The sequence below is a fragment of the Typopeltis vanoorti genome, chromosome 10 (genome assembly GCF_054136105.1).
Source record: "Typopeltis vanoorti isolate ZY-2024b chromosome 10, IOZ_Tvanoo_1.0, whole genome shotgun sequence".
Classification (NCBI taxonomy): domain Eukaryota; kingdom Metazoa; phylum Arthropoda; class Arachnida; order Uropygi; family Thelyphonidae; genus Typopeltis; species Typopeltis vanoorti.
This window is the reverse complement of record NC_143558.1, coordinates 70,505,176-70,520,837: the sequence shown is the minus strand read 5'-3', so window position 1 is coordinate 70,520,837 and position 15,662 is coordinate 70,505,176. Positions and strand designations below refer to the sequence as shown.

Here is a 15,662-nt window from a genome sequence, read left to right as displayed (position 1 = left end):
CCATCCAAATTGCATCTTCATTACCATCTGAGAAAGCACCTGTTCAACAAAAAAATTCAGCACATATTTAGAGTATTTTTTTCAACAACAAAAATTGTGTTTTTATATGACTGCCACCCATGAAAGTTTTTTTTGTAAACCTATAGTACATTCATACCATGAGCGGGTTAAAGATTTATTTATTTTTATATTTTTCATGTTTGCTTTTTTCAGACATGAAACTCTTTCAAAAACTTCTTCAAGCCTCCAATAAATAGGGCTGTGATCTCACCCAGATGATGAAATTCGTCTCTTACCTAAAGACATTCACAAACAATCTTGCTCATGTGTGAGATTTGAACATGCAGCCTGTTGATCAGAGAGCAGCTATGATAACCACTCAACCAACTATGCTCTAAACCAGAATTTTTTCATACATCAATAAAACTTGAGTTTCTCTCAGAGAATTGCAGGAATTTATGAAGCACCACATTGAAATTGTACTCTCTTTGACTAAACTGGAAATGATTATGCACAGTAATGGCTTTCACTTCATTCAAACTGATGAAATTGTTAAACATTCCTTGATATACTGGTTGCACACGGAATCCAACATTCTAAAGTGAGTGACTTCCATTTTGTGCCAGTACAATTTCAGTGTAGTTGCATTAGATTGATGAAATAACAGTAAAAAATACATTATAACATGGTTTTATATCACTTTCATATATATTTCTGCTCCTTTATATTCCATCATTAAATATGTTAAGGTTATTCAGAAGCATTCTGTAAGAGGGGAAGCTTTCCACATGCTTCCATTCTGATCTATAAAATCAGCTCTTTAAATGGGATCCTAAATGATGAATTTCTTTTACTTTGATAGTAAAATAAATTTAAAAAAAATATTTTCCCAAAGAAGTACCACCATTCACTCGTAGTGTGATACCATAGAACTACTATAGCATCAAAAATTAGGGATGAGTATCACTGTTTGAAACTTTGTTTGAATGGTCTAAGCTTCTATATGTTCTAAAAAAAATACATTTAATAATAATTAATAGGATACAAATCCCTTGTTGTCAACTGCCAGTAAGCAAAGCTCTAAGATCGAGAACTACGAATCTATGAGTTTCATATATACCGAAAAACTATCAGCGAATCCAAATGTAAATGACCACTTGGTAGTATAACACTAAGGCAACTCGAAGCAAAGGTGGAGCAAGATCCCTCACTATCCTTGATATTTTCTCACAGTGTAAAAACACAACCTTTAGGGGATGTAATACTGTAATTAAGGATAGTGAAGAAGCTTGCTCCACCTTTGCTTCGAGTTGCCTTGGTGTTGTACTACCAAGTGGTCATGTAATTGTTATTATTAATTATTATTAATTAATAATAATTAAGGATGCCAGAAAAATAGCCATTTCGCTTTCAATTTATGTTAAAAATACATTTAGTTAAAATATTCAACGAACTTTTTGAATTTCCTTAATTTTCCTTCTGCAGTATAACTGCTTGCATATCTTAATCTAGTTTCATATTCTTGTGACATGCATATTTTTAAATATTGGTTTTTATTTAATTTTAAATTTTTTCCATAGAATGGTGAAAAGCCACTTCTGGGAGATGATGTTGATATTAATGCCCTGGGATGCGATGCCAGGTGTGAGGGATTTACGTAAGTTAGTTGTGTATATTTTGTATTTCTGAATCTTCTTATAAGTGGATTAATTTTTATTTCTGAACTGGATAGTAAATTTTTAGTGTTAACATTGTCCAAACCATATGCACCCAGGCATGCAAAAAAAAAAAAAAAGTTTATGTTTTGGTATATCAGTATGTAAAAGATCAGTTGCCACCTGTTAGAAGGTATAGCATTGTTTACACATTGTATGTACTTATAACACAATGAACTCCGCCATATTTTTCTTGTGTAGTTAACCTGGTCAGAGGATCATTTATGGGGGTTCTCAAACTTGGCCAGTGTGGTCTGGAATTAAATCTTTTAGATTTTTGTCTGTGGGGGTAGATGAAAGAGGTGATGCCAGACAAAAAGTGGAAACATGACATGCTGTATTGAGGCTGAGGGAGATATTTTTCTGAATCTGTTGTAAACATAAATTGTTGAATTCTTGAATAAACACTTACCATGCACAATTCCATAGTTGTTTTTAAGATATAAAAAGCTATAGCTCTTATCATTTGATATTAAACACATGATCATGGGAAATTTTTTACTTTAAAAAAAAAAAAAATCTGCTATAAGCTCCCAAATTTGATTATGCACATTTCTCTTGACTCACTCTGTACACAAAGATAATTTCAAAAGTTTAGCAAGATACACTTGCATGGCCAGCAGGATGATATAATAGTTTCCACCTTCACATCAGTTGCAAGCCTCACTCTGAATAGAAACATTGCTTGTTTTTAGTTTCTTGTGTTCTTGTTTGATGAAATAAGACTTCTAAAATAACGGAAGAATCTGACTCATGTCAGATGTCATATCATCATCAAATTCCTGATATGTATCTCACGAAATGTACGGGATAGTATTATAGTACTGCATGAAAAGTTTACATGATTACTAACTTCCTATCAACTATTTTCCTCAAAAATAAACTGTTATCTCAGGGTTTGGCAAGTTTTTCAGTAATAAGAGCCACATTTAATACTTTTCATACATTTTTAAATGTTCAAGAGCCACTGAAAATATTATTTTAAAATTGTATTTATAAATAATAAAAAAATACAAAAGGGTTTTATAACTATATAAATTAAGGGGATATTTAATCCCACATTATTTCTAACATTATTTCAATTCATTATTTCAAACATTATTTCAATCTTAAGTGTTTATTGATCAGAAAAGTACATATCTACACTATGCTACACTGGTTATGTTTTGCTTCCACCACAAGCACGTAACTTGCGTGTACTGCATGAAGAGTGATGACACAGAGTCCAGGCAACAGAGGATAATGCAGCGATCATAGTAGTCACTTTTGGAACCAATTTTGTGCGGGAGCAAAATAGGCCATCAAATGTCGAAACACTTTTTACTAATCAAATATGATAATAAAATCCACGTTAACAACCCTTTTGACTGGTACCATTTAAAAGCTAAAAATTTAAAGTTTCAAAATATCTGTTTTTTACTTATTTTTAAAGCATTTATGAAATAAAATATTCTAATATTGGTACATACTGTACTACTATAGATTATTAATATAAAAGTTTAGGAAAAATGTCAGTGAAAACCAATATTGTCTTGGGAGCCACACAGAGTAGCTTTGGGAGTTGCACTTTGCCCACCGTTGTGTTATCTTTCAGGACTCCACTATCATTCAGATCTTATATTTTGATCTTCTAAGGCACTTCACAATAGTCAGAATGAACTAAATTACAAATTACCAATATTAGACAAACTAAATAAAAAGAGATTAAAATGTTATGGGTATGTAAACAGAATGAATCAACAGAGATTACCTTACATTGCCCTACAGGATGGAAAACCGCCAAACAAACAAGGGGCAGACCATGGATAAGCTGGATCACTAATATTAAGAAAGCTGCTAAGATCAACAGCCTGCAAGATCTTTCAAAAAAGATTTTATTAAGAGAAGAGTGGAGAAGATGGACTCATGAAGTATTCAACCCGTCTTGATGGAAGAGAATCAATCAAATCATCAAGGCACTTCTTACTGTTTCGGTCACCCAGATCTTGAACTAAAAATATTCATGAACCCAGATCTTTGAACTAAAAATATCCAGATCTTCCTCTGGATATTTTTCCTGCCTTCCTGACCAAAAAAAAAAAAAAAAACTTGTTTTGTTGACCTCTCTCTTCTTCTATTCTATGTAAATTATCATACCACCTTAGATTAACTCTGCTCACACATTCCTGAATGCTAACAAAGTTCATTTCTAATATCCACTTTTTAATACGGTTCTGCAATTGATGCCAACTGTCCCCTAATCTTTCCCAGAACTCTTATATCTGTGGTCTCCAGTCTAAGTGTGTTTATTTCAAACCCAGCTCACAGATCCATAAGTTAATATTGGTTTGAACACTGTCCTGTCCTATTCCGTATAAATTTATCCATTTAATTCCATATCATGCTAGCTTTGCTAATTCTGTTGTCTGTTTCCATATTTAGTTTGTAATCTTTACTAAAAATTGTGCCTGAATAGCTGAAAGATTTTAATTAAAAATCCTACAATCACCTCACCTAGGTGCTGTTGGATCAAATATCAAAGGTATGAGATGCCATTTTCTCTTTTTTAAGATACGAGCTCTTCTGGTTCTTAGTAAAATTCAGTTTCAGGGACAATGAAGGAGTAGACTGTAGGGGAAGGCAAGTAGTTGTATCTGATCCAGTGAACAGTGTATCATCTGTATCTGAAGGAAATATGCTGGTGGGGGTTACACCTCCCTTGTTTTCTTATTCTAACTCCAAAAAAGATGCCAGAGTGCTGTTTAACATAAGGAATTGCTCCACCAACAAATAGTGACTTATCTTGTTCATTTGAATTCTTCTTTCAGGTTGCAGGCACATATTCTGCACATAGTCATGTTCAGATTTAAAAGAGAAACCAGCTGAATCCAGTTCATTTAGTTTTTAACCTTTCTTCTGGAGTGGGATGGTGTTTTCACCAGTCCTCCTGAAACTGAATTTTACTTAGAAACAGAACAGCTTATATCTGATATAGAGAAAAATGACAGCTGAAATGACTTGTTCTATGGTTTCTCCATTCATGATATGGTTGATATTTTCAATGTTCCTGTCTATTTTCATAATAAATTTATTACAACAGTTATTCAATTTACTTAGTATAACATCTTCTGCATAAACATTTTTAACACATTGGTTTTCTTACTGAAAATATGATGCAAAGAAAAGTTCCTCATGTCACCCCCCCCCTCTCCCATTAGCTGCTACAATCTAGTAAGCACCTAACAAGAGAATTACAGAAGAACTGTAATTCTGGAACTGTTTCTGGAGCAGAATTGCCTGCAGACCAAACATAGATGTGAGATTTTGAACAAAAACTGAAAAGTTAGTACTCTCAGTGGAAACATTAAACTTCTTTTTATCCAAAAAAAAAAAAAATGTTGGTGTCAACAGTTGATGGTTAAAATGATGATGATGATTTATACTAAGAAAGAAATGATAGAGACAGACAGATTGCCTTCACAGTTGTATGTGATAGCAGCATATTACAAGAGTTTCTGCAAAACATTTTGCATTTGAATTTGCTACAAAACCCTCCTATGCTTACATGACAGCGTAAGTTATATTTGACATGAAGTTTCTGATCTTATGGGAAAGTATGGAAAGGAAATGCTTCCAATTACTCCCTCCCCCTTCTCCTTGCAACCTTGATATGAGCCTTGCAGGCATTGATCTGTTCCTTTAGTTGAAAGAACCACTCTCTAACAAACTCTTGACTGAGATTACTATGAAGTAACCAGACTTATCAAAGATTTGCTGGCAGGAATACAAGACTTACCAAAACATTGGGCAGCAAGTCTGTCCTGAAAATGTATGTAGTTCAATAAATGTTTGGTTTAACAACTAGAGGACAGTGTGCAGAAAATCATCCTTATATTATACATTTATTATACTCTTATAAGTTGATCATTCATAAATGACTTCTGTTATTATCTTCATACTTAATCAAATGGAAAAAAGTTTAAAACTATAAAAAGTGAAAAATGGTTATTATGAACATAATTAATTATGCATCAGGTAATCTATGTAATGTAGTATTTTCCACATGTAGGTGCCAGCCTTAGTCACCAAGTGAGTCTAGTCTCCCTAGTCTGTTTTAGATTATGAAAACCGAATGTCAGTATTATGAAGATCCTTTCTAAAATAATTATTCTTAAAAAGTATTCTTTTGCTTTTTGGTTAAATATCCTGCCTTTCCAATTCTTAGTAATCATTTCTCCAGTCCATATCTTTAAATTAGTTTGAATATAATTTTATTACTCCTAGTTTGGTTTCTTGTCCCTATAAATATATCTCTTTGGCTCCCTAGGACTAACCGTTTACAGTTTTTTATTATCATATTTAATTCTTCCTTTTTACTAAAAATTAGGCATCTAACTGTTTTTTTTTATTATTTATTTTATTTATTTTTTTTTTTTTACAAAGAATGTTGATATTTTCTCTTGCTAGCTATTTTGACAGTTTGAATGATTTTTTCAGCAGATTTGTTACTGATTTATTTATTATGAAATTTAAAGATTAGTTTAAAATTAAAAATGTTTCATACTTTTGATTTAAAAGTATCGGCGATAATGTTATATGTCTTTTCAGCTTTCCCAACCCAGTAGCATTGAGCATATCCTTTGACAACGGCAGAATCATCCACCACAAATATATCACCACCTCTCTTAATAGAAATATGTACCTACAGTGGATGTAATATCACTGAAACTGGTTATTTGAAAATTCTGAAAGGTGTCCTGATCTAAAGAATACATTTTCCAGTTACACCATGCTGATGGAAGGACAACATAAAGCAACATCTAGCTGTGGACTCGTGTGTGTGTAGTAAGAACACTCCAGGCTGGCAGAGTTGGTATAATAGTCTGGGACATTTTTCTTGGAACACACTTGATTATAATAAATTTCATCAGTGCCTCACTGAATCATCTTGCTATATAAGCAAATATAGTAAGATTACATGCAATGCCATAAGGCTCACATCATGCAGGAATTAGTTTCAAGAGGAGGACAGCTCTGTTTTGTTAGTTACATGAAACCCCCCCCCTTTCCCATGGAATACATGTGGGACGATGATGAACATGCTGAAGTTGACAGTCAGCACAATTTGGTTTTGAAATGCAATCTGTCACAACCAAGGAAAAGGCCCAAATGGAAACATAGATAACTTGAAAACAGAGAAAACCATAGAAACTATAAACAGCAAACTGATGGAAGCATTAAAATTGGAGAGAGAGAGAGAGAGAGCGTGAAAAGAAAAACATAGAAAAAATGGACTCGCTTGAAGGATATAATCATCAAGGCTGCCAATGACTGCATAGGATTAAGGAACAAGCAAATAAAAACGCCATGGATTACCCAGGACATTCTAGATCTAATAGATGAAAGAAGAAAACACAAAACCTCCCTAAATGAAGAAAGCAAAGACAAATATAAACATAAAAATAAGAAAACAAAGACTGGGAGAATTGATAAGGCTTTATAACATTATAAAAGGAATAAGCCTGCAAAACAAGACAAGAAGCACAATTATCAAAAATAAACAGGGAAACATACTTTTAGATAAGGAAGAAATTTCGGAAAGATGGAAGGAGTACTTAGAAGATCTATATAGTGAAAAAGATCTAGATGCCAAGGCTACAGAAGATGAAACAAGACTTGATATGGAAGAAATTGATCCAACTATATTAAAAGATGAATTTGAATGTGCACTAAATGAATTGTTGGCTAAGAAGGCACCGAGTGTTGATAACATCCCCCTCAAAATTAATAAAATATTCAGGAAACATAACTAAGTCAGACCTTTTCAAGATCATAAAGGATATATATGAAACAGGGATCATTCCCAAAGACTTTACACAATGCTCTATCATACCCATTCCTAAAGTAAATAATGCAAACACGTGTGTGAAAATCATTGAACAATAAGCTTAATATCACATGCTTCAAAAATGCTACTAAAAAAACAAAAAAGGCTGAAGAGTATATTGGCAATGACCAGTTTGGATTCAGGAAACAACAGGGAACAAGAGAAGCAATCCTAGCTCCAAGAACAATTATCAAAAGAAGATTTGAGAAGAATCAAAATACTCTGATAGTCTTTCTTGACTTGGAGAAAGCCTTTGATAATATTGACTGGAACCAAATGTTTCACCTCCTGAAAACAATAGAGGTAGATTGGAGAGATAGAAGGCTCATATTTAATCTTTACAAGTACCAAGAAGCCCTAATAGAAGCAGCCAGCAATAAAACAAAATCTGCAATAGCAAGAACACATACAAGTGTAACACGGGGTTGCTCTCTTTCACCCATACTGTTTAATCTCTACATTGGAGATGCAATAAATAAATTGAAAGAACTAATAGAAACGGGAATTAAGATAAATAGAATTAAAATTAACTGACTACGGTTTGCAGATGACATAGCAGATAATGAAGACAAACTGAAATCCACCCTGACAAAAATGGGGGGAAATTTTTATGCAGCTCAGCCTAAAAATTAATTATAAACGAAACTATTAATTACAAGAAAGCAAAACTGTTAATTACAAGACAACAAAGCAAATTCAATTTAATTCAACCTGGAAATAAATAATAACCCAACACAACAGGTATCCTCCTTTAAATATCTTGGAAGTCTTATCACAGAAGATGGAAGAAACCAATCTGATATTTAAGCATGAATAATCTTGGCCAAAAAGTCATTCTACAATAGAAGAAACATTTTCAACAGTAAAGGACTTAGCATCCAGCTCAAAAAAAAAGCTAGTGAAAACATGCATGTGGAGCATTGCATTATATGGTTGTGAGGTCTGGACGCTAACAAAACAAGACATCAAAAAGTTGGAGGCATTTCAACTTTTCTGCAGGAGAAAGATGATGAAAATTAGTTGGACAGAAAGAAAAAGTAATGCAGAAGTTCTAAATATAGTTCATGAAGAGCAGTCACTAATGAACCACATCAATAAGAGAAGAAAAAGCCTATTGGCCACCATCTGAGGCATGGGGGACGGATTACAGAAATAATGGAGGGGACCGTAGAAGGAAAGAGGCCACGAGGCAGACCAAGAATTTCATATATAAATAACATAATGATGCTAACCGGTGCTAAGAGTTATGAAGAGATAAAATGGAGGTCATAAGACAGGATGTTATGATGTGCTGCTATAACTAACCAATCTTCGGATTGATGCACCAGAGAAGAAAATGATGAACAAATAGCAATTAAGTACACTGATCCACTCTTGTTGTCCCATAATTCAGAGATGCCAGCTTGTATAATCTTCATGAGCTACTACTACACAGCAGAGAATTTCTATCATTTTGCAGAATGAAATGATAAGCAAATTGTGGCCGTTCTGAAATATTTCTTACAAGAAAGATTACAGAACTTAATGTTTGATTTTACACATTATTAGAAGGTGTTCCTACTGAAAGTTATTATTTGGTCCTTTTCATTAAGATTGAATCATACTATTTGATTTTTAAGACCATGGATTTAATAAAACATTTATACATAATCGTCTACTAGTTTTGCTAGCTGTAACTGTTTAGCTTTGTCAAGACAAGAAAGGTTACGCTGGTATTCGAATTTCTAGGCTTCTTGAAGTTTGGCCTATATAGGTAAGTCCACACATACATGGTATGCTATAAACACCTGCATATTTGTAGAAAGCGATGCTATCTTTAGGTGATCTTAATAACTGTCTTATAGTTGTGGTAGGTTTAAAAACAACTCTGATGTTAAAAGGCTTCATGATTCTTGCTATTTTGGTAGAGATTGAGCCAGCATAGGGTATGACAATGGATGATACGTACTGAGTCGTTGGAGGTTGTTTCTATAGAGAATTTTATTGATAATGTTTTGAGGATAACCATTTTGTGATAGCGTTTTTGATATAAGGCAAAACTCAGCAAGTACGTCTTTTTCCTCTGTGATGATATTTTTGGCTCTGTTTTTAAGCATATGTATAATGCTCAGTTTCTGTGCATAGTGATGATTGGATGTATAATGGAGATAACGTCCAATATCTGTAGGTTTACAATATCTGTTAAAATCATTAAGTTTAGCAGAACTAAATTATGCAAAAAATTATAAAACGCGACTTAATAACAATAACTAAGTCTTCATGCTTTATGCGTGTGATGTCACGCGCTCTCTCTCCAATTTGTCTAACTGTTTTAAACCGTTACTACATTCTCTTTTTTTTTGCATTTAATACCAGCATAACCTTTCTCATCTTGACAAAACTAGACAGTTACAGCTAGCGAAACTAGTAGACGATTATGTATAAATATTTCATTAAATCCATGGTCTTAAAAATTCAATACTATTTTTCAATCTAGAAGTGTTCCTACTAATGCAACAGTTGAGTAGATATGTTATGGAGTAAATGATTAATATGGGCATTATTTATAATGCCCAGCCATGAATAATGACAAACAAAATTGGGCACTGTAATAAATTTCACATTGTTTATCATAATTTATCGCATTGACGGGTCAATATGAATACCGCTATCATCTGGTTAGGCAAAGTGATAATAATGATACCTTTTGGGCAATATTAGAAGCGGTAGGAGTTGGGGAAGGAGAGATCCTTTAAATTTCTTTTTGTTGGGAGACATGAAGGGAACTTTGCCCTGGTCACTCAAATTTTTACAAAATCAGCATATTTGACAATGATACAAAAAAGTGAAAGAATCAAAAACCAAAGTGACTTGGCCCATAACATAAACATCATATGTATATGTATATGATGTTTATATGTGATAATACAGTCATCCCTCAATTTACATCCAGGTTCCATTCCATCTGGCAGGACGTAAGTCGATACATTAAATCAATAGAGTTACGGGGGTTAGAGACTTAACTGTAATAAGTATACTGTCATTTTAATTTTTTTTAAACCTTATAAAACTGTACTGTGTGTTACTGCCACTATAAAACAGGAGAAAAGGAAAAATCGCTCAAATCTTCCTCCACAATCACATCTTCATTACCTTCCCTATGTGAAGGACCAGGTGGCTGTTGCTCTTCTGGTTTAACCTCTTTTTTTTTCTTTTTTTTTTTCTTTCTTTTTTTTTTTTTGATGAAAATGTTCAATGTTCTTTGCTTATTCCTCTTCTTCTTTTCATCATAAATTTGTTTATAGCAAGCAAACGCATCATGTACTTTCGTTTCTACTAAAAAGTAGTGTTCAAAATTGGGGTCCATATCATCAGCCATTTTGAGAACATCGCTAACTACAAAGAACATTTCTGCAAGACCCTTCACTGTAAATTGTTTAACTACCTCTTCTTGTTTCTCTTTTCCCTCTTCCTTTTCTTGTTCTTCATCTTCTGCATCATGTTGTTCGACCAATTCTTCGTTAGTCAACTTTTCAGGGGCACTTTCTATGAGTTGAACTATGTCGTCATCATTCGATATTCAGTTGTTTGCTAGTCCCACTATTTCTTCACTGAATTTACAAAGGTTTTCATTTCTTTCAAACCTTCCAAAATTGCACACAAACCTTTTTAATATCTTTATTCCCATATATCACTCACACATTGAGAGGTCACTTCGTCCAAAGACACGACAATATTTTTAATAGCATGATAAATATTTAATGCTTTTCAGAATTGCATGAGAGTCTAATCATTTCTTTCAGTGGCGGCAAACTTGTGAAAAAGTTCTCCGTAGATAATAAGCCTTAACACTGCAAGAACTCACGGATATATTGGCCCATCGGTTGGATCAATGAAGTAGTGTTTGGAAGGAGAGACATGACCTTTAACTTTGTGAAGATCAGATATAAGATGCATGACCTGGAGCATTATAAATTTTTAATCGATTGTTAATAAAATTTTAAATTCTACATTTTTTTTCACACAGTAGCTTTCCATTTCACTTGCATAACAGTTGATTAAGGCATTCACAAACAATTTTTGAGTCCATGACTTCTTATTGCTCCGATAATGAACTGGAACAGTATGCTTCCTAATGTTTTTGAAGGCTTATAGATTCTCACTGTGCCATATCACAAATGGTTTCAGTTAATATCCAGCCTCATTACCCCCATAATATAATCGTAATATGGTCTTTAAGAGCTTTGAAACCAGGCATAGATTTTAGCATTTTGTGGATAAATGTCTGCTCGAGCATTTTTTACCAAAACAAGGAGTTCTCATCGATATTAAATATTTGCTGTGCCAAATAATTTTCCTCCGTGATAATTTTATCCACTTTCTCCACAAACTCCTTGGCAGCCCTCTCATCAACACTTGCAGATTCACCATACATTCTCACATTATACCACGCAAAACGCTACTTAAAATCTCATGGACCAACTAGAAGAAGCATTGAATTCATAGTCGTAATCAGGTCTTGCTTTCTCCTTCAACATGTTGAAGAGCCTTAGTGCCTTAGCGGTTATGGTCATAGTGCTAAGGGGGCATGCTCTTTTGGTTCAGGTCCTCTATTCATGATGCAAGTAGCTTTTTCATATCACTGATAGGACCTTAATAAATTTAGTTTCATCCTTTATCCAAGTGTGAGCAAACAAAGTTTGCACCTGAAAGTATCTTCAGGACTGGGGTAAGGTGGTACAACACCGGGCAACTCGTTGCAAAGGTGGAGCAAGATAACAACACTCCTATCTCAGTATCTCCCATAATGCAAAACACATCTCCTTGCGGATATGTATAATGTTATGCATTAAGGGAAGGGCCACTACCCAGACTAGTTTCGACCTTTATTGAGGTCTCTTCAGTGGGAGCCAGGCCCAAATGGAGATACTGGGCAGAAGCATTAGCAAGGTCATCTCTACCTATAGGAGTTGCCAAACGGTTTGCCACCTTTTTATTAAATTGCTCTGGATTTAGAGAAAGTTTATTTTTCACTTGGTTGAAAGTTTATTTTTCACTTGGTTAGACTATAATAAATTTAGTTTAATCCTTTTAATTAAAATAAAGAGCCAATAGGCTTCATTTCAGTGATGTAAAACGTTATTTAAATTAAGGGGATATTAAATCCCACATTGTTTTAAAACCGAATAAGAAACTCAAAGATCGGAAAAATCTTTGAGTTTTTTGATCAAAGTTTGCACCTGAAAGTATCTTCAGGACTGGGGTAAGGTGGTACAACACCGGGAAACTCGTTGCAAAGGTGGAGATACTGAGATAGGAGTGTTGTTAGCTTGCTCCACCCTTTGCAACGAGTTGCCTGGTGTTGTACCACCTTACCCCAGTCCTGAAGATACTTTCAGGCGCAAACTTTGTTTGTTTGCACTTGGATAAAGGATTAAACTAAATTTATGATAGTCTAACCAAGTGAAAAATAAACTTTCAATGATAGGACCTTGTCATTACTTCATCACTATTTGTCGATTTAATGGAAACAGATCCTCTCATCTATAATTTTTTCCTTATTTTTCAAATTGGTCATCACTGTATAATGAGACCATCCGAAGTCATTTGCAATCACACTGATGGGAATACCAGCTTCATGTTGCTTTATAACTTTCAACTTCATTTCAAGATCAATTACTCACCTCTTTTTTGTGATTCTTCACTAGGTTTTTTTGTTTGGACATGTAGGGGCCCATGTCGCACAGAATATGGTGAAATATTTAACGATAGATACACAAATAGCCTATTTCTCAAACACAAAATCAACACCGGGGCCATTGAAGACACGTGCCACCTGTCAAGGGAGATTGCTGCTGAATCGCTGTTGCCACTGCGCATGATGCATTGTTGCTAAATAGAAACCTTTTTACTTTACATTCGGTTGTGTGTTGTTCGAAAGTATAGTTGAAAATGTTATTTATTTTCTTATGGGATCACGGATGCATCTCAATCAGACGTCACTCGAATGGACATAAGTTGAGTGTATTTGATATAATATTATGTTCACAAAGAAATATTTCAGATATTACACAAAGGTCCATAGCAGCAGAAACTGCATGGGAAAAGAAGAATTAAGTATGAAATATAAAAATATTACAAGAGAGATTATCATAATTTAGGTTAGAAGGTTTTTTTTTAAAATCAAATTGCCCAAAGGGAATGTAGCTTTATTCATAATTTCTGGTCAATTTAATAAATTAATCAATATTTATCAGGCTACATGACCATTTTAGTCATTATTTATAATGGCTGGGCATTATGAATACCTTTTAGTTACTTGACCCATAACATATATAATTACTGAAAGCTAAATCTGAATATGAAAAGAAACTGGTCCTACAAGCTAAGGACAACCCAAGAGAATTCCATCTTTAAGCTTTGTAGCTTAAAGAAAGAATGAATCTGAATGACTAACTCAACTGAATACAGATGGTATATAGGTGACAGTTCAAGTAATGAGTGCCCATTTTGTTAAAACGGTCAACTAGGTTTATACAACATGAAGCTCAGTGCTGCCTCTACACTAAATGAAGAAACTCAGGTGTATATGGAAAAAGTACTAGAATTATTGCATAAAGTGAATAAGAATTTGGCATTAGGATCTGACAGAATATCAGCACACATGATAAAAGAGTGTTCAGCTGAACTGGCTGTGCCTTTGACCTGGTTTTACGGGAGTGAAAAGAATGTATGATAATTCCGTTGCTTAAGAACTGTGTGCTCAGAGTGATGTTGCTAACTATACACCTGCTAATATCTTGGAGTTGGTGGAGGTGGTGAAGATTTTGGGAATGCTGATAAATAATAATATAAAATAATAAAAAAGAATGTGATAAGAGCTTACATATAGAAATGGGTTGACAGAGAATATATATGCTATGGACTGAATGATTAATACGGGCATTATTTATAATGTCCGGCCATTATGAATAACGACAAACAAACTCAGGCACAATAATAAACTTCATGTTGTTTATCATAATTTATCACACTGCTGGGTCAATATGAATACTGCTATCATCTGATCGGGCAAAGTGAAAATAATGATATTTGGATCATGGCCAAGCAGTCTGATAAATATTGAGGGCAGCTTGATTTTCAAGAAAAAATTAATCTTTTCATTAAGAATTATTTATTTGGGTCATATTAAAAAAATAATTTGTTTCTGAAATGTCAGAAAAGTTTAATCTTATTACAGTAAAGCATTGATTATCCAAACAACCCTGGTAACAATTAGCCCAGATGATTAACGCTTTTGATAAAACATAAAAATCAACTTAAAGGAAGCTTCCAGAAAGTCATTTTTGGTACAGTATACTAAAAGTGAAATATTTTGTCAGTTATTTCTTAATGAAAAAAGTGGATGGAAGGCTGCTCGGCCATTACCCAAATAAATATCATTATTTTCACTTTGCCCAACCAGATGATAGCAGTATTCATATTGACCCATCAGTTTGATAAATTATGATAAACAACATGAAATTTATTACAGTGCCCTATTTTGTTTGTCATTATTCATAATGGCCAGGCATTATAAATAATGCCTATATTAATAATTTAGTCCATAACATATACATTGCAATGAACAGCATGAGTTATTAAGGGAAGGTCATGTTTGAGTAACTTGCTCACATTTTATAATAATAATAATATTATTATTATTATTATTACTACTATACGGGCACCTCTGTGGATTCCAAAGACTCATCCCAGGAGACCCAATCTATCCACACAATCTATCATACCTCTCCTTCATCCCATTAACAGACAAAGAATTTACAACTGGCTCTGGCAACCAATTCCACTCATTCACCACTCTCCAAGAAAAAAATCTAGTTGTCACACCACTACTGACTGCAGAATGATAAACAAAAAGGAAAACAAGGATTTTCATCCTTTGTAAATGTGGTAATAAAAAGTAGCTTTTCATTCTGTGCGGAGAGTATAAATGAGAGGAATGCACAGCCTGAGAAAGTAATAGGTGCATTGATGTCAGATAAATGTGAGGCAAATGTAACAAGCATACTGAAAATTGGGTCTTCTTTCTTCCAATCTTATAA

The 15,662-nt window shown here is 33.8% G+C and overlaps 1 protein-coding gene across 3 annotated transcripts in view; it reads left to right on the top strand.

Moving 5' to 3' along the window:
- The window catches only part of LOC150102497 (nuclear valosin-containing protein-like), a 534,631-nt gene that overhangs the window by 479,366 nt on the left and 39,603 nt on the right, over positions 1–15,662 (top strand). For all 3 annotated transcript variants that reach the window (XM_090398755.1, XM_090398754.1, XM_090398756.1), the window contains one exon: positions 1,581–1,657. In XM_090398755.1, coding sequence (XP_090254881.1) covers positions 1,581–1,657 — 77 coding nt within the window. The remainder of the gene's footprint in view (positions 1–1,580; positions 1,658–15,662) is intronic.